The sequence below is a fragment of the Bufo bufo genome, chromosome 7 (genome assembly GCF_905171765.1).
Source record: "Bufo bufo chromosome 7, aBufBuf1.1, whole genome shotgun sequence".
Lineage (NCBI taxonomy): Eukaryota > Metazoa > Chordata > Amphibia > Anura > Bufonidae > Bufo > Bufo bufo.
This window is the reverse complement of record NC_053395.1, coordinates 15,280,264-15,302,461: the sequence shown is the minus strand read 5'-3', so window position 1 is coordinate 15,302,461 and position 22,198 is coordinate 15,280,264. Positions and strand designations below refer to the sequence as shown.

The 22,198-nt window shown below is 42.3% G+C and overlaps 1 protein-coding gene across 1 annotated transcript; it reads right to left on the bottom strand.

Moving 5' to 3' along the window:
* Window positions 1–897: 897 nt before the first annotated feature.
* Window positions 898–21,983, bottom strand: C7H16orf96 (chromosome 7 C16orf96 homolog). Its single transcript, XM_040440270.1, has 17 exons — window positions 21,841–21,983; window positions 20,808–21,223; window positions 20,347–20,451; window positions 20,099–20,179; window positions 18,247–18,333; window positions 17,578–17,728; window positions 9,461–9,546; window positions 9,277–9,387; window positions 4,592–4,666; window positions 4,104–4,268; window positions 3,278–3,396; window positions 3,083–3,145; window positions 2,928–2,999; window positions 1,658–1,808; window positions 1,421–1,514; window positions 1,257–1,340; window positions 898–1,174 (listed from the first exon to the last, which is right to left on the bottom strand). The coding sequence occupies exons 2-17, from the start codon at window positions 21,201–21,203 to the stop codon at window positions 1,023–1,025; spliced, it is 1,992 nt and encodes a 663-aa protein (XP_040296204.1). The 5' UTR covers window positions 21,204–21,223; window positions 21,841–21,983; the 3' UTR covers window positions 898–1,022.
* Between the last annotated feature and the right edge of the window lie 215 nt (window positions 21,984–22,198).

Below are 22,198 nucleotides of genomic sequence, written 5' to 3'. Positions count from 1 at the left end.
ATGACATGCCCGTCTGACCCTCGGTGCCCACATGACATGCCCGTCTGACCCTCGGTGCCCACACATGACATGCCCGTCTGACCCTCGGTGCCCACACATGACATGCCCGTCTGACCCTCGGTGCCCACACATGACATGCCCGTCTGACCCTCGGTGCCCACACACGACATGCCCGTCTGACCCTCGGTGCCCACATATGACATGCCCGTCTGACCCTCGGTGCCCACACATGACATGCCCGTCTGACCCTCGGTGCCCACACACGACATGCCCGTCTGACCCTCGGTGTCCACACACGACATGCCCATCTGCCCCTCAGTGCCCACATGACATGCCCGTCTGACCCTCGGTGCCCACATGACATGCCCGTCTGACCCTCGGTGCCCTCATGACATGCCCGTCTGACCCTCGGTGCCCACACATGACATGCCCGTCTGACCCTCGGTGCCCACACATGACATGCCCGTCTGACCCTCAGTGCTCACCAATGATAGTCTGTCTGCCCCTCCGTACCAACACATGACATGCCTGTCTGACCCTCGGTGCCCACACACGACATGCCCGTCTGACCCTCGGTGCCCACACACGACATGCCCGTCTGACCCTCGGTGCCCACATATGACATGCCCGTCTGACCCTCGGTGCCCACACATGACATGCCCGTCTGACCCTCGGTGCCCACACAGGACATGCCCATCTGGCCCTCGGTGCCCACACATGACATGCCCATCTGCCCTCAGTGCCCACACGACATGCCCGTCTGCCCCTCAGTGCTCACCAATGATAGTATTTCTGCCCCTCAGTGCCCACACACGACATGCCCGTCTGCCCCTCAGTGCCCACACACGACATGCCCATTGAATTGTACATTTATTATATGACAGGTTTATTCTATACACAGTACATGAGATAAAATATAAACTCCAGTTATAAAGTCCTGGGGGGGGATAGGTGCCCAGCAGTAGGTGGCAGCAGGGATGGCGTTGAGGGCGATGGCCTCTGACTGAAGGCCTCGTCATTGGTCAGACCTCCTGCTCCTGGCTGTTGATTGGTTGCTGCAGAAAGCTTGTGTCCTCTGTGGCTGACGGCACGTGAAATGTGGGCTGCGCGGCGTCTGTGGTAGATGGCACCTGTAGTCCGGTGCGGGAGGAGTGGGCAGAGTGACTGAGGGGCCCTGTGAGGGGGAGAGCGGGGGTCATACACATGCTCCATCTATGAGGGTACTGACTATAGGGGGTAGCGGCAGTACTGCTTACGTGAGGTGGGGGCGCTGGAGGTCCTGTAGTGCGGGGTCGCTGAACGCGCTCTTTCCATCCTGTATGGCGGCTGAGGAGTCTTCACTGCGGAGGAGAAGAGAGCGTCACTCTGCAATCCATGGCGCAAGGAGGCTAAACAGCTGGGCCACAGAGCTGACACTCACCTGGGGGGTCCCTCTCAGGGATGTAAGCCGTGTAACTCTTGTCTATCCGGCCTTTGTACATTACGCCATCGATCCCCATCAGGTCAAACTCCGACTGTGATACAACCAGCAGAAGAAGTGACAGCGGTTTCTATCTCCTATCTATTAACCTCTCCATAGCTGCTCATGGGCCGGGCCCTATAGCCACCCCACGTGGACCCTCATGTAGATGCCTCCTGCCACTCCCCCCACACTTACGTTCTTGTACTGGACTTGCCCGGGGTCTCCGTACGGGTAGACCGTGGTGAGGTTCTGGTTTCGGGATGTCTTTCGGTGGAACGTGCAGGACGTGTGGGGTCTCGGGGGCTCGTTGTACTGGAATTCGAGCTCTGACAGGCGAGAGGGGTCCCTGTAAAGAAGAGTCCGCATGAGCAGAGATCTCGCCGACAGCCGATCCTGAGGCCGGCTACAGTCCGGGCCCCTGAGCGGCCGGGGGTCCCGTACTCACATGTGGGACGGGCGCAGCATGTCTGGTGACTGATTTAGAGCCGGAGATGCGGCCCCCTTGTCTAGAGACTGGGGCTAGGGCTCTACATTTATTGTTGAGGTGCCCCCCCTTCCCCCGAAATTGAAATCTATATAAAGGGTGGGAGCGGTCCCCGTACTCCTGGGATCCAGACTGGTAACCCTGATTGTCTACAGTATTAACTATAGCAATCCCAAAATCTCTGGTGGTCTAAGCAGTACAGGGCTTAATGTAAGGATCCCTGGTGGTCTAAGGCAATGAAGGGGTCATAGGAGGCATCCCTTGTGGTCTGGGGAAGAGAAGGGATTACTGTAGGCATCTGTGGTGGTCTAAGGTACATATGAGGTTAATGTAAGAATTCCTAGTGGTCTAGGGTAGAGAAGGGGTTATTGTAAGCTTGCCTGGTGGTCTAGGGCAGGGAAGAGGTTAATGTAAGTCTGCCTCCTGGTGGTCTAGAGCAGGGAAGAGGTTAATGTAGGCTTGCCTGGTAGTCTGGGGCAGGGAAGAGGTTAATGTAAGCCTGCCCGGTGGTCTAGGGCAGGGAAGAGGTTAATGTAATCTTACCTGGTGGTCTAGGGCAGGGAAGAGGTTAATGTAAGAATCCCTAGTGGTCTAGGGTTGAGAAGGGGTTAATGTAAGAATCCCTAGTGGTCTAGGGCAGGGAAGAGGTTAATGTAAGTCTGCCTGGTGGTCTAGGGCAGGAAAGAGGTTAATGTAAGAATCCCTAGTGATCTAGGGTTGAGAAGGGGTTAATGTAAGCTCCCCTGGTGGTCTAGGGCAGGTAAGGGGTTAATGCAGTTGACTTGGTGGCCACTACCCCAGCAAGGAATACTGGACAGGGGGCAACACAAGGAGAGAGATGCAGGCGGGGGAGGGGTAGGGCTGTGCACAGAGGCGGGTGCTGACAACCATCATCTTCTTCATGAACAGAACGTTGTCAGAGCCCTGAAAAGTGCGAATATCCGACCCCAAACCGTCCTTCAGCCCTGTGCGCGCACGTACACGGAATACTTGTTGTAGTCTCCGCTGTTAGAGGAGTTCCGGGGGTTAAGAGAACGCACGGTGACAAGATGTCTGCAAGAGAGAAAGGCGGACATTACCGGGGACAGACAGACAGACATGAGAGCGGATGTGTGGTGGTACATCAGGTCACTCACGGTCCGGTCGCCATGGTTACAGGACGGTCACATGAAATGCACTTGACTCTCTCGAACAGTTTCCTGTGGATGTTTGATAAGATGTCTGAGATTTGCCGTTTCTTTCTCCCCCCCCCCCCCCCTCCTGTGCAGGTGTCAGTCTTTACTGTATTTATAGAATTATATTCACCGCTCCCCATAGACTGCGCCACTCACTTCCTGAAGCCCGCCGCACCGTCTGGATCGAAGGTTTGGCCGGAGTTGAGATGCTTCTTCAGGAACCTCCAGAGATCCTCCAGGTCTTTGTGAATGGAGTCCAAGTCGGAGCGGCTGAGCTGGAAAACACACACACAGACCCTCAGACCACACAGCAGCACAGAGGATTTCAGGAGAGTAGTGCCCTGTCTATGTGGATGAGGAGGCCAGTGGAAGATCACAGACTGAGACACACAGAGAAGGAAACAGATCCCCAGCAGCACAGAGGATTTCAGGCAATGCAAGTTTGACTATTTTGGGGGGTGGTGTCCTGTCCACTTATACGAAAGATGTCATTGAGGACGGGGCAGAGACATGATGTGAGGGGGGAGTCAGGGATCTGGTTTCCCAGCAGCACAGAGGATTTCAGGCAATGAAAGTTTGACTATTTCGGGGGGGTGGGAGGGGGTGTCCTGTCCACTTATACGAAGATGTCATTGAGGACGGGGCAGAGACATAATGTCAGGGATCTGGTTTCCCAGCAGCACAGAGTATTTCGGGCGAGGCACTCTGATGTTGCCATGGTTCCCTCTGATGTCATGGCCTTCTGATGATGTCACCAGGATTGTTTTGCTTTGTCCGGGTGATGGATCTCAGTCGCCTAGCGATGGCGATTGCTCAACTAGATACAGGAACAAAGATCTCTGAGCAAACAGACGTGGCAGAGAGGCCACGTACGGCCCATCCTGCTGCTGTACCGCTCCTGTGGACAACCTCAATAAAGTTCATTGAAAGGGGTTCACCTCATGGCTGCACCACGGGGCGTGTCCTCCTGTGTATACGTCACCTTGGCCTCCAGCCCCGCCAGCAGCTTGGCCAGCATGTTCCGCCACTCGGACTCCTGTGCTGCCAGTTTCTTGATCAGATCCTCTAGCACGGCATTGACCTCGCCGACGGTGGCCTCCATCTGGGCGTGCCCCACCTTGCTCTCCAGCGCCCGCTTGTCAGCTTTCTGCACATAAGATAGAGAAGAAGACGTCCTGACTGCTGCCGATCCTGCACATGATCCCGCCCCGTGGTCTTTGACCTTCAGTTTCGGGGGCAGGACCATAGTCGGCCATATTAGCTGCCATGGGGCTGCCCTTCTGCCATCCAGTCACACACAGGCTCCTCCCCCCGGACCAGGCCACGCCCACCATGGACCATGTGTAATATCAGACTCTTCCTATAGGTCAGAGAGGACTTTGGACAATCTTCCGGCACCAGGTCCCGGGTAGGACTACCACCTCTGCGCCCCCGACCCGATCACACCGTGACCCCCAAATAAATCCTCACCAAATTCAGCTCCAACAGGAAGTCCTCCAGATCCAGCTTCTTCTTCTCCAGCTCATCGATCTGACTCTGGAGGGTCTGCGAGGGGAGGAGAAAATCAGTGACTGTACATGATGGGGGTTGTAGTGCCATGTGCTGCTACGACTGTATCACAGACTTATAGGATTTAGATACACGGCTCAGCAGACTGTATCACACAGGATAGGATTAGATACACAGCTCAGCAGACAGTATCACACAGGATAGGATTAGATACACAGATCAGCAAACAGTATCACACAGGATAGGATTAGATACACAGCTCAGCAGACAGTATCACACAGGATAGGATTAGATACATAGCTCAGCAGACAGTATAACACAGGATGGGATTAGATACACAGCTCAGCAGACAGTATCACACAGGATAGGATTAGATACACAGATCAGCAAACAGTATCACACAGGATAGGATTAGATACATAGCTCAGCAGACAGTATAACACAGGATGGGATTAGATACACAGCTCAGCAGACTGTATCACACAGGATAGGATTAGATACACAGCTCAGCAGAGAGTATCGCACAGGATAGGATTAGATACACAGCTCCGCAGACAGTATCACACAGGATAGGATTAGATACAGAGCTCAGCAGACAGTATCACACAGGATAGGATTAGATACACAGCTCAGCAGACAGTATCACACAGGATAGGATTAGATACACAGATCAGCAGACAGTATCACACAGGATAGGATTAGATACACAGCTCAGCAGACAGTATAACACAGGATGGGATTAGATACACAGCTCAGCAGACAGTATCACACAGGATAGGATTAGATACACAGCTCAGCAGACAGTATCACACAGGATAGGATTAGATACACACAGCTCAGCAGACAGTATCACATATGATGGGATTAGATACACAGCTCAGCAGACAGTATCACACAGGATAGGATTAGATACACAGCTCAGCAGACAGTATCACACAGGATAGGATTAGATACAGAGCTCAGCAGACAGTATCACACAGGAGAGGATTAGATACACAGCTCAGCAGACGGTATCACACAGGAAAGGATTAGATACACAGCTCAGCAGACGGTATCACACAGGAAAGGATTAGATACACAGCTCAGCAGACAGTATCACACAGGAGAGGATTAGATACACAGCTCAGCAGACAGTATCACACAGGATAGCATTAGATACACAGCTCAGCAGACAGTATCACACAGGATAGGATTAGATACACAGCTCAGCAGACAGTATCACACAGGATGGGATTAGATACACAGCTCAGCAGACAGTATCACACAGGATAGGATTAGATACAGAGCTCAGCAGACAGTATCACACAGGATAGGATTAGATACACAGCTCAGCAGACAGTATCACACAGGATAGGATTAGATACACACAGCTCAGCAGACAGTATCACATATGATGGGATTAGATACACAGCTCAGCAGACAGTATCACACAGGATAGGATTAGATACACAGCTCAGCAGACAGTATCACACATGATAGGATTAGATACACAGCTCAGCAGACTGTATCACACAGGAGAGGATTAGATACACAGCTCAGCAGACGGTATCACACAGGAAAGGATTAGATACACAGCTCAGCAGACAGTATCACACAGGAGAGGATTAGATACACAGCTCAGCAGACAGTATCACACAGGATAGGATTAGATACACAGCTCAGCAGACAGTATCACACAGGACAGGATTAGATACACAGCTCAGCAGACAGTATCCCACAGGATAGGATTAGATACACGGCTCAGCAGACTGTATCACACAGGATAGGATTAGATACACAGCTCAGCAGACAGTATCACACAGGATAGGATTAGATACACAGCTCAGCAGACAGTATCACACAGGATAGGATTAGATACACACAGCTCAGCAGACAGTATCACATATGATGGGATTAGATACACAGCTCAGCAGACAGTATCACACAGGATAGGATTAGATACACAGCTCAGCAGACAGTATCACACAGGATAGGATTAGATACAGAGCTCAGCAGACGGTATCACACAGGAAAGGATTAGATACACAGCTCAGCAGACAGTATCACACAGGAGAGGATTAGATACACAGCTCAGCAGACAGTATCACACAGGATAGGATTAGATACACAGCTCAGCAGACAGTATCACACAGGATGGGATTAGATACACAGCTCAGCAGACAGTATCACACAGGATAGGATTAGATACAGAGCTCAGCAGACAGTATCACACAGGAGAGGATTAGATACACAGCTCAGCAGACAGTATCACACAGGAGAGGATTAGATACACAGCTCAGCACACAGTATCACACTGATAGGATTAGATACACAGCTCAGCAGACAGTATCACACAGGAGAGGATTAGATACACAGCTCAGCAGACAGTATCACACATGATAGAATTAGATACACAGCTCAGCAGACAGTATCACACAGGAGAGGATTAGATACACAGCTCAGCAGACAGTATCACACAGGATAGGATTAGATACACAGCTCAGCAGACGGTATCACACAGGAAAGGATTAGATACACAGCTCAGCAGACAGTATCACACAGGAGAGGATTAGATACACAGCTCAGCAGACAGTATCACACAGGATAGCATTAGATACACAGCTCAGCAGACAGTATCACACAGGATAGGATTAGATACACAGCTCAGCAGACAGTATCACACAGGACAGGATTAGATACACAGCTCAGCAGACAGTATCACACAGGATAGGATTAGATACAGAGCTCAGCAGACAGTATCACACAGGATAGGATTAGATACACAGCTCAGCAGACAGTATCACACAGGATAGGATTAGATACACACAGCTCAGCAGACAGTATCACACAGGATAGGATTAGATACACAGCTCAGCAGACAGTATCACATAGGAGAGGATTAGATACACAGCTCAGCAGACAGTATCACACAGGATAGGATTAGATACACAGCTCAGCAGACAGTATCACACAGGATGGGATTAGATACACAGCTCAGCAGACAGTATCACACAGGATAGGATTAGATACAGAGCTCAGCAGACAGTATCACACAGGATAGGATTAGATACACAGCTCAGCAGACAGTATCACACAGGATAGGATTAGATACACACAGCTCAGCAGACAGTATCACATATGATGGGATTAGATACACAGCTCAGCAGACAGTATCACACAGGATAGGATTAGATACACAGCTCAGCAGACAGTATCACACATGATAGGATTAGATACACAGCTCAGCAGACTGTATCACACAGGAGAGGATTAGATACACAGCTCAGCAGACGGTATCACACAGGAAAGGATTAGATACACAGCTCAGCAGACAGTATCACACAGGAGAGGATTAGATACACAGCTCAGCAGACAGTATCACACAGGATAGGATTAGATACACAGCTCAGCAGACAGTATCACACAGGATAGGATTAGATACACAGCTCAGCAGACAGTATCCCACAGGATAGGATTAGATACACGGCTCAGCAGACTGTATCACACAGGATAGGATTAGATACACAGCTCAGCAGACAGTATCACACAGGATAGGATTAGATACACAGCTCAGCAGACAGTATCACACAGGATAGGATTAGATACACAGCTCAGCAGACAGTATCACACAGGATAGGATTAGATACACACAGCTCAGCAGACAGTATCACATATGATGGGATTAGATACACAGCTCAGCAGACAGTATCACACAGGATAGGATTAGATACACAGCTCAGCAGACAGTATCACACAGGATAGGATTAGATACAGAGCTCAGCAGACGGTATCACACAGGAAAGGATTAGATACACAGCTCAGCAGACAGTATCACACAGGAGAGGATTAGATACACAGCTCAGCAGACAGTATCACACAGGATAGGATTAGATACACAGCTCAGCAGACAGTATCACACAGGATGGGATTAGATACACAGCTCAGCAGACAGTATCACACAGGATAGGATTAGATACAGAGCTCAGCAGACAGTATCACACAGGAGAGGATTAGATACACAGCTCAGCAGACAGTATCACACAGGAGAGGATTAGATACACAGCTCAGCACACAGTATCACACTGATAGGATTAGATACACAGCTCAGCAGACAGTATCACACAGGAGAGGATTAGATACACAGCTCAGCAGACAGTATCACACATGATAGAATTAGATACACAGCTCAGCAGACAGTATCACACAGGAGAGGATTAGATACACAGCTCAGCAGACAGTATCACACAGGAGAGGATTAGATACACAGCTCAGCAGACAGTATCACACAGGATAGGATTAGATACACAGCTCAGCAGACTATCACACAGGAGAGGATTAGATACACAGCTCAGCAGACAGTATCACACAGGATAGGATTAGATACACAGCTCAGCAGACAGTATCACACAGGATAGGATTAGATACACAGCTCAGCAGACTGTATTACACAGGATAGGATTAGATACACAGCTCAGCAGACTGTATCACACAGGATAGGATTAGATACAGGAGCTCAGCAGACAGTATCACACAGGATAGGATTAGATACACAGCTCAGAAGACAGTATCACACAGGATAGGGTTAGATACACAGCTCAGCAGACAGTATCACACGTGATAAGCTTAGATACACTGCTCCCCTGGAGATTATATGTAGGTCTCCTCACCGCGCTCTCTGCCAGGTCTGCTGCCAGTTTGTCAGTTCTGGTGTCCAGTCGTTGTAGAGCCATATTCAGATCATGCAGTCCGGTCTTCAGGGCGCTCAGGTCTATCTTGTCCTGAGAGGAGGAGAAATCTCTGTAATAAGGACCTCACTACAAGGAGGGCGACCACAGGACCTGCAGCACCAACCTTCTTATTCTCAGAGAACAGACTGTCCACATCCGTCCTCAGAGTCCGCAACTGCTTCAGCAGATCCTCAGGAAGAGCCATCTTACCTGTCATCATAGGAAACAGCTCCGAATAGTTATATAGTAATATACAGGGGCAGTATTATACTAATATATAGGGGCAGTATTATACTAATATATAGGGGCAGTATTATACTAATATATAGGGGCAGTATTATACTAATATACAGGGGCAGTATTATACTAATATACAGGGGCAGTATTATACTAATATACAGGGGCAGTATTATACTAATATATAGGGGCAGTATTATACTAATATATAGGGGCAGTATTATACTAATATACAGGGGCAGTATTATACTAATATATAGGGGCAGTATTATACTAATATACAGGGGCAGTATTATACTAATATACAGGGGCAGTATTATACTAATATATAGGGGCAGTATTATACTAATATATAGGGGCAGTATTATACTAATATACAGGGGCAGTATTATACTAATATACAGGGGCAGTATTATACTAATATACAGGGGCAGTATTATACTAATATATAGGGGCAGTATTATACTAATATACAGGGGCAGTATTATACTAATATACAGGGGCAGTATTATACTAATATACAGGGGCAGTATTATACTAATATACAGGGGCAGTATTATACTAATATACAGTGGAGGAAATAATTATTTGACCCCTCATTGATTTTGTAAGTTTGTCCAATGACAAAGAAATGAAAAGTCTCAGAACAGTATCATTTCAATGGTAGGTTTATTGTAACAGTGGCAGATAGCACATCAAAAGGAAAATCGAAAAAATAACTTTAAATAAAAGATAGCAACTGATTTGCATTTCATTGAGTGAAATAAGTATTTGAACCCCTACCAACCATTAAGAGTTCTGGCTCCCACAGAGTGGTTAGACACTTCTACTCAATTAGTCACCCTCATTAAGGACACCTGTCTTAACTAGTCACCTGTATAAAAGACACCTGTCCACAGAATCAATCAATCAAGCAGACTCCAAACTCTCCAACATGGGAAAGACCAAAGAGCTGTCCAAGGATGTCAGAGACAAAATTGTAGACCTGCACAAGGCTGGAATGGGCTACAAAACCATTAGCAAGAAGCTGGGAGAGAAGGTGACAACTGTTGGTGCGATTGTTCGAAAATGGAAGGAGCACAAAATGACCATCAATCGACCTCGCTCTGGGGCTCCACGCAAGATCTCACCTCGTGGGGTGTCAATGGTTCTGAGAAAGGTGAAAAAGCATCCTAGAACTACACGGGAGGAGTTAGTTAATGACCTCAAATTAGCAGGGACCACAGTCACCAAGAAAACCATTGGAAACACATTACACCGCAATGGATTAAAATCCTGCAGGGCTCGCAAGGTCCCCCTGCTCAGGAAGGCACATGTGCAGGCCCGTCTGAAGTTTGCCAATGAACACCTGAATGATTCAGAGAGTGACTGGGAGAAGGTGCTGTGGTCTGATGAGACCAAAATAGAGCTCTTTGGCATTAACTCAACTCGCTGTGTTTGGAGGAAGAAAAATGCTGCCTATGACCCCCAAAACACCGTCCCCACCGTCAAGCATGGGGGTGGAAACATTTTGCTTTGGGGGTGTTTTTCTGCTAAGGGCACAGGACAACTTATTCGCATAAACGGGAAAATGGACGGAGCCATGTATCGTGAAATCCTGAGCGACAACCTCCTTCCCTCTGCCAGGAAACTGAAAATGGGTCGTGGATGGGTGTTCCAGCACGACAATGACCCAAAACATACAGCAAAGGCAACAAAGGAGTGGCTCAAGAAGAAGCACATTAAGGTCATGGAGTGGCCTAGTCAGTCTCCGGACCTTAATCCAATCGAAAACCTATGGAGGGAGCTCAAGCTCAGAGTTGCACAGAGACAGCCTCGAAACCTTAGGGATTTAGAGATGATCTGCAAAGAGGAGTGGACCAACATTCCTCCTAAAATGTGCGCAAACTTGGTCATCAATTACAAGAAACGTTTGACCTCTGTGCTTGCAAACAAGGGTTTTTCCTCCAAGTATTAAGTCTTTTTTTTGTTAGAGGGTTCAAATACTTATTTCACTCAATGAAATGCAAATCAGTTGCTATCTTTTATTTAAAGTTATTTTTTCGATTTTCCTTTTGATGTGCTATCTGCCACTGTTACAATAAACCTACCATTGAAATGATACTGTTCTGAGACTTTTCATTTCTTTGTCATTGGACAAACTTACAAAATCAGTGAGGGGTCAAATAATTATTTCCCCCACTGTATAGGGGCAGTATTATACTAATATACAGGGGCAGTATTATACTAATATACAGGGGCAGTATTATACTAATATACAGGGGCAGTATTATACTAATATACAGGGGCAGTATTATACTAATATATATGGGCAGTATTATACTAATATACAGGGGCAGTATTATACTAATATACAGGGGCAGTATTATACTAATATACAGGGGCAGTATTATACTAATATATAGGGGCAGTATTATACTAATATACAGGGGCAGTATTATACTAATATACAGGGGCAGTATTATACTAATATACAGGGGCAGTATTATACTAATATACAGGGGCAGTATTATACTAATATATAGGGGCAGTATTATACTAATATACAGGGGCAGTATTATACTAATATACAGGGGCAGTATTATACTAATATATAGGGGCAGTATTATACTAATATACAGGGGCAGTATTATACTAATATATAGGGGCAGTATTATACTAATATATAGGGGCAGTATTATACTAATATACAGGGGCAGTATTATACTAATATACAGGGGCAGTATTATACTAATATACAGGGGCAGTATTATACTAATATACAGGGGCAGTATTATACTAATATACAGGGGCAGTATTATACTAATATATAGGGGCAGTATTATACTAATATACAGGGGCAGTATTATACTAATATATAGGGGCAGTATTATACTAATATATAGGGGCAGTATTATACTAATATACAGGGGCAGTATTATACTAATATATAGGGGCAGTATTATACTAATATATAGGGGCAGTATTATACTAATATACAGGGGCAGTATTATACTAATATACAGGGGCAGTATTATACTAATATATAGGGGCAGTATTATACTAATATACAGGGGCAGTATTATACTAATATATAGGGGCAGTATTATACTAATATACAGGGGCAGTATTATACTAATATATAGGGGCAGTATTATACTAATATACAGGGGCAGTATTATACTAATATATAGGGGCAGTATTATACTAATATACAGGGGCAGTATTATACTAATATACAGGGGCAGTATTATACTAATATATAGAAGGAGGCAGTATTATACTAATATATAGGGGCAGTATTATACTAATATATAGGGGCAGTATTATACTAATATATAGGGGCAGTATTATACTAATATATAGGGGCAGTATTATACTAATATATAGGGGCAGTATTATACTAATATATAGGGGCAGTATTATACTAATATATAGGGGCAGTATTATACTAATATACAGGGGCAGTATTATACTAATATATAGAAGGAGGCAGTATTATACTAATATATAGGGGCAGTATTATACTAATATACAGGGGCAGTATTATACTAATATACAGGGGCAGTATTATACTAATATATAGGGGCAGTATTATACTAATATACAGGGGCAGTATTATACTAATATACAGGGGCAGTATTATACTAATATATAGGGGCAGTATTATACTAATATACAGGGGCAGTATTATACTAATATACAGGGGCAGTATTATACTAATATACAGGGGCAGTATTATACTAATATACAGGGGCAGTATTATACTAATATATAGGGGCAGTATTATACTAATATACAGGGGCAGTATTATACTAATATACAGGGGCAGTATTATACTAATATATAGGGGCAGTATTATACTAATATACAGGGGCAGTATTATACTAATATATAGGGGCAGTATTATACTAATATATAGGGGCAGTATTATACTAATATACAGGGGCAGTATTATACTAATATACAGGGGCAGTATTATACTAATATACAGGGGCAGTATTATACTAATATACAGGGGCAGTATTATACTAATATACAGGGGCAGTATTATACTAATATATAGGGGCAGTATTATACTAATATACAGGGGCAGTATTATACTAATATATAGGGGCAGTATTATACTAATATATAGGGGCAGTATTATACTAATATACAGGGGCAGTATTATACTAATATATAGGGGCAGTATTATACTAATATATAGGGGCAGTATTATACTAATATACAGGGGCAGTATTATACTAATATACAGGGGCAGTATTATACTAATATATAGGGGCAGTATTATACTAATATACAGGGGCAGTATTATACTAATATATAGGGGCAGTATTATACTAATATACAGGGGCAGTATTATACTAATATATAGGGGCAGTATTATACTAATATACAGGGGCAGTATTATACTAATATATAGGGGCAGTATTATACTAATATACAGGGGCAGTATTATACTAATATACAGGGGCAGTATTATACTAATATATAGAAGGAGGCAGTATTATACTAATATATAGGGGCAGTATTATACTAATATATAGGGGCAGTATTATACTAATATATAGGGGCAGTATTATACTAATATATAGGGGCAGTATTATACTAATATATAGGGGCAGTATTATACTAATATATAGGGGCAGTATTATACTAATATATAGGGGCAGTATTATACTAATATACAGGGGCAGTATTATACTAATATATAGAAGGAGGCAGTATTATACTAATATATAGGGGCAGTATTATACTAATATACAGGGGCAGTATTATACTAATATATAGGGGCAGTATTATACTAATATACAGGGGCAGTATTATACTAATATACAGGGGCAGTATTATACTAATATATAGGGGCAGTATTATACTAATATACAGGGGCAGTATTATACTAATATACAGGGGCAGTATTATACTAATATATAGGGGCAGTATTATACTAATATATAGAAGGAGGCAGTATTATACTAATATATAGGGGCAGTATTATACTAATATATAGAAGGAGGCAGTATTATACTAATATACAGGGGCAGTATTATACTAATATATAGAAGGAGGCAGTATTATACTAATATATAGGGGCAGTATTATACTAATATATAGAAGGAGGCAGTATTATACTAATATATAGGGGCAGTATTATACTAATATATAGAAGGAGGCAGTATTATACTAATATACAGGGGCAGTATTATACTAATATACAGGGGCAGTATTATACTAATATACAGGGGCAGTATTATACTAATATATTGGGGCAGTATTATACTAATATATAGGGGCAGTATTATACTAATATATAGGGGCAGTATTATAGTAGTTATATTCTTGTACATAGGAGCAGTATTATAGTAGTTATATTCTTGTACATAGGAGGCAGTATTATAGTAGTTATATTCTTGTACATAGGAGGCAGTATTATAGTAGTTATATTCTTGTACATAGGAGGCAGTATTATAGTAGTTATATTCTTGTACATAGGAGCAGTATTATAGAAGTTATTGTCTTGTACATAGGAGCAGTATTATAGTAGTTATATTCTTGTACATAGGAGCAGTATTATAGTAGTTATATTCTTGTACATAGGAGCAGTATTATAGTAGTTATATTCTTGTACATAGGGGCAGTATTATAGTAGTTATATTCTTGTACATAGGAGCAGTATTATAGTAGTTATATTCTTGTACATAGGAGCAGTATTATAGTAGTTATATTCTTGTACACAGGAGCAGTATTATAGTAGTTATATTCTTGTACATAGGAGCAGTATTATAGTAGTTATATTCTTGTACATAGGAGCAGTATTATAGTAGTTATATTCTTGTACATAGGAGCAGTATTATAGTAGTTATATTCTTGTACATAGGAGGTAGTATTATAGTAGTTATATTCTTGTACATAGGAGCAGTATTATAATAGTTATATTCTTGTACATAGGAGTAGTATTATAGTAGTTATATTCTTGTACATAGGAGCAGTATTATAGTAGTTATATTCTTGTACATAGGAGCAGTATTATAGTAGTTATATTCTTGTACATAGGAGCAGTATTATAGCAGTTATATTCTTGTACATAGGAGGCAGTATTATAGTAGTTATATTCTTGTACATAGGAGGCAGTATTATAGTAGTTATATTCTTGTACATAGGAGCAGTATTATAGTAGTTATATTCTTGTACATAGGAGCAGTATTATAGTAGTTATATTCTTGTACATAGGAGCAGTATTATAGTAGTTATATTCTTGTACATAGGAGGCAGTATTATAGTAGTTATATTCCTGTACATAGGAGCAGTATTATAGTAGTTATATTCTTGTACATAGGAGCAGTATTATAGTAGTTATATTCTTGTACATAGGAGGCAGTATTATAGTAGTTATATTCTTGTACATAGGAGGCAGTATTATAGTAGTTATATTCTTGTACATAGGAGGCAGTATTATAGTAGTTATATTCTTGTACATAGGAGCAGTATTATAGTAGTTATATTCCTGTACATAGGAGCAGTATTATAGTAGTCATATTCTTGTACATAGGAGCAGTATTATAGTAGTTATATTCTTGTACATAGGAGCAGTATTATAGTAGTTATATTCTTGTACATAGGAGGAGTATTATAGTAGTTATATTCTTGTACATAGGAGCAGTATTATAGTAGTTATATTCTTGTACATAGAAGCAGTATTATAGTAGTTATATTCTTGTACATAGGAGGCAGTATTATAGTAGATATATTCTTGTACATAGGAGGCAGTATTATAGCAGTTATATTCCTGTACATAGGAGGCAGTATTATAGTAGTTATATTCTTGTACATAGGAGCAGTATTATAGTAGTTATATTCTTGTACATAAGAGCAGTATATAGTAGTTATATTCTTGTACATAGGAGCAGTATTATAGTAGTTATATTCTTGTACATAGAGGCAGTATTATAGTAGTTATATTCTTGTACATAGGAAGCAGTATTATAGCAGTTATATTCTTGTACATAGGAGCAGTATTATAGTAGTTATATTCTTGTACATAGGAGCAGTATTATAGCAGTTATATTCTTGTACATAGGAGCAGTATTATAGTAGTTATATTCCTGTACATAGGAGGCAGTATTATAGTAGTTATAATCTTGTACATAGGAGCAGTATTATAGTAGTTATATTCTTGTACATAGGAGCAGTATTATAGTAGTTATATTCTTGTACATAGGAGGCAGTATTATAGTAGTTATATTCTTGTACATAGAGGCAGTATTATAGTAGTTATATTCTTGTACATAGGAGGCAGTATTATAGTAGTTATATTCTTGTACATAGAGGCAGTATTATAGTAGTTATATTCTTGTACATAGGAGGCAGTATTATAGTAGTTATATTCTTGTACATAGGAGGCAGTATTATAGTAGTTATATTCTTGTACATAGAGGCAGTATTATAGTAGTTATATTCTTGTACATAGGAGGCAGTATTATAGCAGTTATATTCTTGTACATAGGAGCAGTATTATAGTAGTTATATTCTTGTACATAGGAGCAGTATTATAGCAGTTATATTCTTGTACATAGGAGCAGTATTATAGTAGTTATATTCCTGTACATAGGAGGCAGTATTATAGTAGTTATAATCTTGTACATAGGAGCAGTATTATAGTAGTTATATTCTTGTACATAGGAGCAGTATATAGTAGTTATATTCTTGTACATAGGAGCAGTATTATAGTAGTTATATTCTTGTACATAGAGGGCAGTATTATAGTAGTTATATTCTTGTACATAGGAGCAGTATTATAGTAGTTATATTCTTGTACATAGGAGGCAGTATTATAGCAGTTATATTCTTGTACATAGGAGCAGTATTATAGTAGTTATATTCTTGTACATAGGAGCAGTATTATAGTAGTTAGTGGTGATAGAGTTATGATTTTAGACTTCGTTTGTCAGGAGAAGGGCTGGATGAGTTTATAAGGTGACGGCCATGCCCTGTGCACGCATTGTATTACTATTCTGTGCTCACCCATCTCTTGATTCAGCTTTTTCAGCTCTTGTTCGATATCCTGAACTCGACTCTCTAGACCGTCATGTTTTCCGGGCAGCGTCCCTAGACCGTTCAGGATTCTCTTCACATTACGCTGCTTGGTTTCGTTGCTGAGGGCCCAGTCTGCAGTCTGACGGTGATACAGGCAGATATAGGGGGGAGATTTATCAAACTGGTGTTAAGTAGAACTGGCTTAGTTGCCCAGAGCAACCAATCAGATTCCAAAATGAAAGGTGGAATCTGACTGGTTGCTATGGGAAACTAAGCCAGTCTACTTTATCCTAGTGTGATAAATCTCCCCCATAGTTTTTCTCCTGAAATGTCCGTATCAGTAGGTACCTGCATCACCCACCCAATAACAATTCTGAAACATTTATTCTTAAAATGCTCTGGTTCATCTGTTATTCCTCCTGGAAGTGTATGAATAAGTTGACAACTGATTAGACTGTGTAGGGAGACACCAAATTGACAAGGACACCCAACTGTCAAGTTATTGATACATTTTTTTTTGAGGATTTATAGCAGAACGGCACAACACGGTGGTCTAAGAAAAGATGCCGCAGAATCGTTATTTCATGGGCAAAGCAAATAACTGTGGAGAAATGTCTGAGATGTAAAATACAATATCCATATAATATATACTCCAACCTTGTCAGTGAAGGCATCGTGTAGCAATGTCCAGGTCGCCAGGTCAGACTGCTCCGGATACGAATAGAGCCTTTTCTGCAGATTCTCCTGTAAAGAGAAGTAATGACATTCACAAGCAAATAGCAGATAACGGCATGGCCCCTGTAGACTGTAGACACATAAACAGTAAATCATATACTCCATAAAGACTATGGACACCTATACAGTAAATCATATACTCATATAGACTATAGACACATATACAGTAAATCATATACTCATATAGACTATAGACACATATACAGTAAATCATATACTCCATATAGACTATAGACACATATACAGTAAATCATATACTCATATAGACTATAGACACATATACAGTAAATCATATACTCCATATAGACTATAGACACCTATACAGTAAATCATATACTCATATAGACTATAGACACATATACAGTAAATCATATACTCCATATAGACTATAGACACATATACAGTAAATCATATACTCATATAGACTACAGACACATATGCAGTAAATCATATACTGATATAGACTATGGACACCTATACAGTAAATCATATACTCATATAGACTATGGACACCTATACAGTAAATCATATACTCATATAGACTATGGACACCTATACAGTAAATCATATACTCCATATAGACTATAGACACATATACAATAAATTATGTACTCCATATAGACTATAGACACATATACAGTAAATCATATACTCATATAGACTATGGACACCTATACAGTAAATCATATACTCATATAGACTATAGACACATATACAGTAAATTATATACTCCATATAGACTCTAGACACGTATACAGTAAATCATATACTCATAGACTATAGACACATATACAGTAAATCATATACTCCATATAGACTATAGACACATATACAGTAAATCATATACTGATATAGACTATGGACACCTATACAGTAAATCATATACTCATATAGACTATAGACACATATACAGTAAATCATATACTCCATATAGACTATAGACACATACACAATAAATCATATACTCCATATAGACTATAGACACATATACAGTAAATCCTATACTCCATATAGACTATAGACACATATACAGTAAATCATATACTCATATAGACTATGGACACCTATACAGTAAATCATATACTCATATAGATTATAGACACATAAACAGTAAATCATATACTCCATATAGACTCTAGACACATTTACAGTAAATCATATACTCATATAGATTATAGACACATAAACAGTAAATCATATACTCCATATAGACTCTAGACACATATACAGTAAATCATATACTCATATAGACTATAGACACATATACAGTAAATCATATACTCATATAGACTACAGACACATATGCAGTAAATCATATACTGATATAGACTATGGACACCTATACAGTAAATCATATACTCATATAGACTATAGACACATATACAGTAAATCATATACTCCATATAGACTATAGACACATATACAGTAAATCATATACTCCTATAGACTATAGACACATATACAGTAAATCCTATACTTCATATAGACTATAGACACCATACAGGCCATATAGAACATGGAAATTAAAATGGAAAGGAGGATTTATAAATTCTTCTTAAAATAAACTGCGGGGGACTCCATTGGCTAAAAACACATACACTGTATGTTCCCTGTATATAGACAGGACTTTGAGCCCTGTTCATCCTGGGCTTTCTAGTTCATGAATAGTCTATAGTTGCAGTAAAGGTTACCAATTACACAGACAGAGGAAAACCAGCATAGTACCATAGAATTATATGAGATATATGGGGCTGAGCTTCCCTTGTGATCTCACCAGCTTGTCTTCTAGCAGGGGGATATGTTGTGTCCTCCCGTCCAGATCTTGTAGTCTCCTCTCCATCTCTCCGATATTTATCTACAAAAAAAGAAACAGCACAAGGTCTGATAAATCTACTGGTGAGGAGAAAATGCATCAACTGGGCTGGAATTCCTTTAGTGGTTCCTCTGTTCTTGGCATGCCGGCCCCCAAGGAGCAACCATTTCTGGCTTGAATCTTTAGCCACCCTGACCACACTGTCTTACCTTTGCCATTTGGTCACCAAGAGTCGCCAGCCTTTCTTGGATCATGTTGTTGGCCTCCCTGAGGGAATTGAATGTGCTGAGTAATTCCTGGAAGGCGTTCATGGCCTAGAAAATGGAGATATCATTGGTCAGTTACAGGACATCACCTGGACATTTACCTTTTCTCCTATATTCATACAGAAAACCAAGCTCTGCCAGGGATGCAGCTATTGGGGGTAGTGGTTGCAGTCCCACATGGGCCCAGGGTTATGGGCGAGGGTTGTGATTCAGAAACGCAGTAGAACAGAATGATCCTCAGGCTTGTTCCCTCCAACTTTTGAGGTACTTCTGCAAAACCATGCCCATGTTTACACCACCCATGGCAGATGGGAACATGGCTGACCTGAGGTGCTTCTCTATAGCTCCCATAGCTAAGGCTTCCTCTAGGGTATGTATGCCCCCGCATCACATCCATGTCTCACCTTGTTGACTCCATCTTCGTTCATCTCTGTTTTCTTCTTCAGCTGCATTAGCTGCCACATCTCCTCCACAGGTTTCTTCTGGGACTGGCTGGCTTGCAAGAGACTAGTGGAGCTGGGCAGAGCATCTAGGTGTTGGAGCTTGGCCTCCATCTGAGCCATCTTGTCTTGCAGGTGGTGGAATAGGGTGGATGGTTTCCCAGAGTCGTCCACATGAATTTGCTCCGGCTGTATGAATTCCCTCTCCTCCTGGGACAACTTCTTCCGTACGTCCCCCGCCTGCAGGTGTTCCAGGAGACCATAGAGCAGGGAGTAGAGGGCATTGAAGTTGACGGCACCAAGTTCTGGAGAACCTATTGCTAATTTCAGTAGCTCCTTGAAGGACACGGAACCAGACATGGTGGAAATGGCGGAGGGGTCTAAAGGAAGAAATAAATAAACTGGAGTAAAGAGGCAAGAGATTCTCTAGAAGAGCAAGACACCCCTGAGGAGATGATCTCAACCTGACCACCGCCCCATTCACTTCTATGGTCGAGCGAGCGCTCTCCTCAACAGTCCCAAAGTCCATGGAGTGGTGGTCACACATGGGCACTAAGGCTTGTTTCACACTACAGGTACGGTCTTCCTGCCGGCTGAATTTTTGGCATATTTGCCGGGTTTTGGCCGCATCTCCGCTGGACCGGACGGATGGAATTCCAGCAGTGCCGGCAATGCCGGATCCGGCAGGCTATTCCCGGCCAGAACAGCCTTCAGGGTGAAACACGCCTACCACTGCTTTCACGCAAGGACCATTTTCGTGATCGTCGGGGGTCCCAGCGATCAGACCTAACCTGTCGATACCTGATAAATGTTGTATGGGGGGGCTAAACCAGCACTTAAAGGGATAGTCCTAAGGACACTTAAAGGGGTTGTCCATTTATTTACTAAAGAAGTGGAAATGTGTTGTCGCCGGCATCTTCCCCTCAGAAATATAGTGACTTTCTTCACTAATCCCTGCTCCATCCTCAGCTCCATGATTAATAGTCCAGTACCTTACCTTATGAAGAAACAGAGGTAGCGGGGGTCTCCAGATAGCTGTACCTAAAGTGCAAGCTCTTCAGTCTAGCTCATGCATGCTGGAATTCATTCTACACTACACTGAACCCTCATAGCAACCCTCGCAGCCAGCCATGCCTACTGACTCCCGGACTGTGCGGGAAGTTTTCTCCGGTTGCTAGGAGACACAGAAACGCCTGGTAATCTGCAGAGGACACTTGTCTACTGTTTATGTCCCTGTTGCTACCTCTGGTAATTTAACCCCTGCACCTCCTACCATTGCACAATGGACCTCTGCAACCAGTCAGCCGGCAGCGAGCGCAGTACGGGGCTCGATATACGGTTGCCCGTTCTATCCC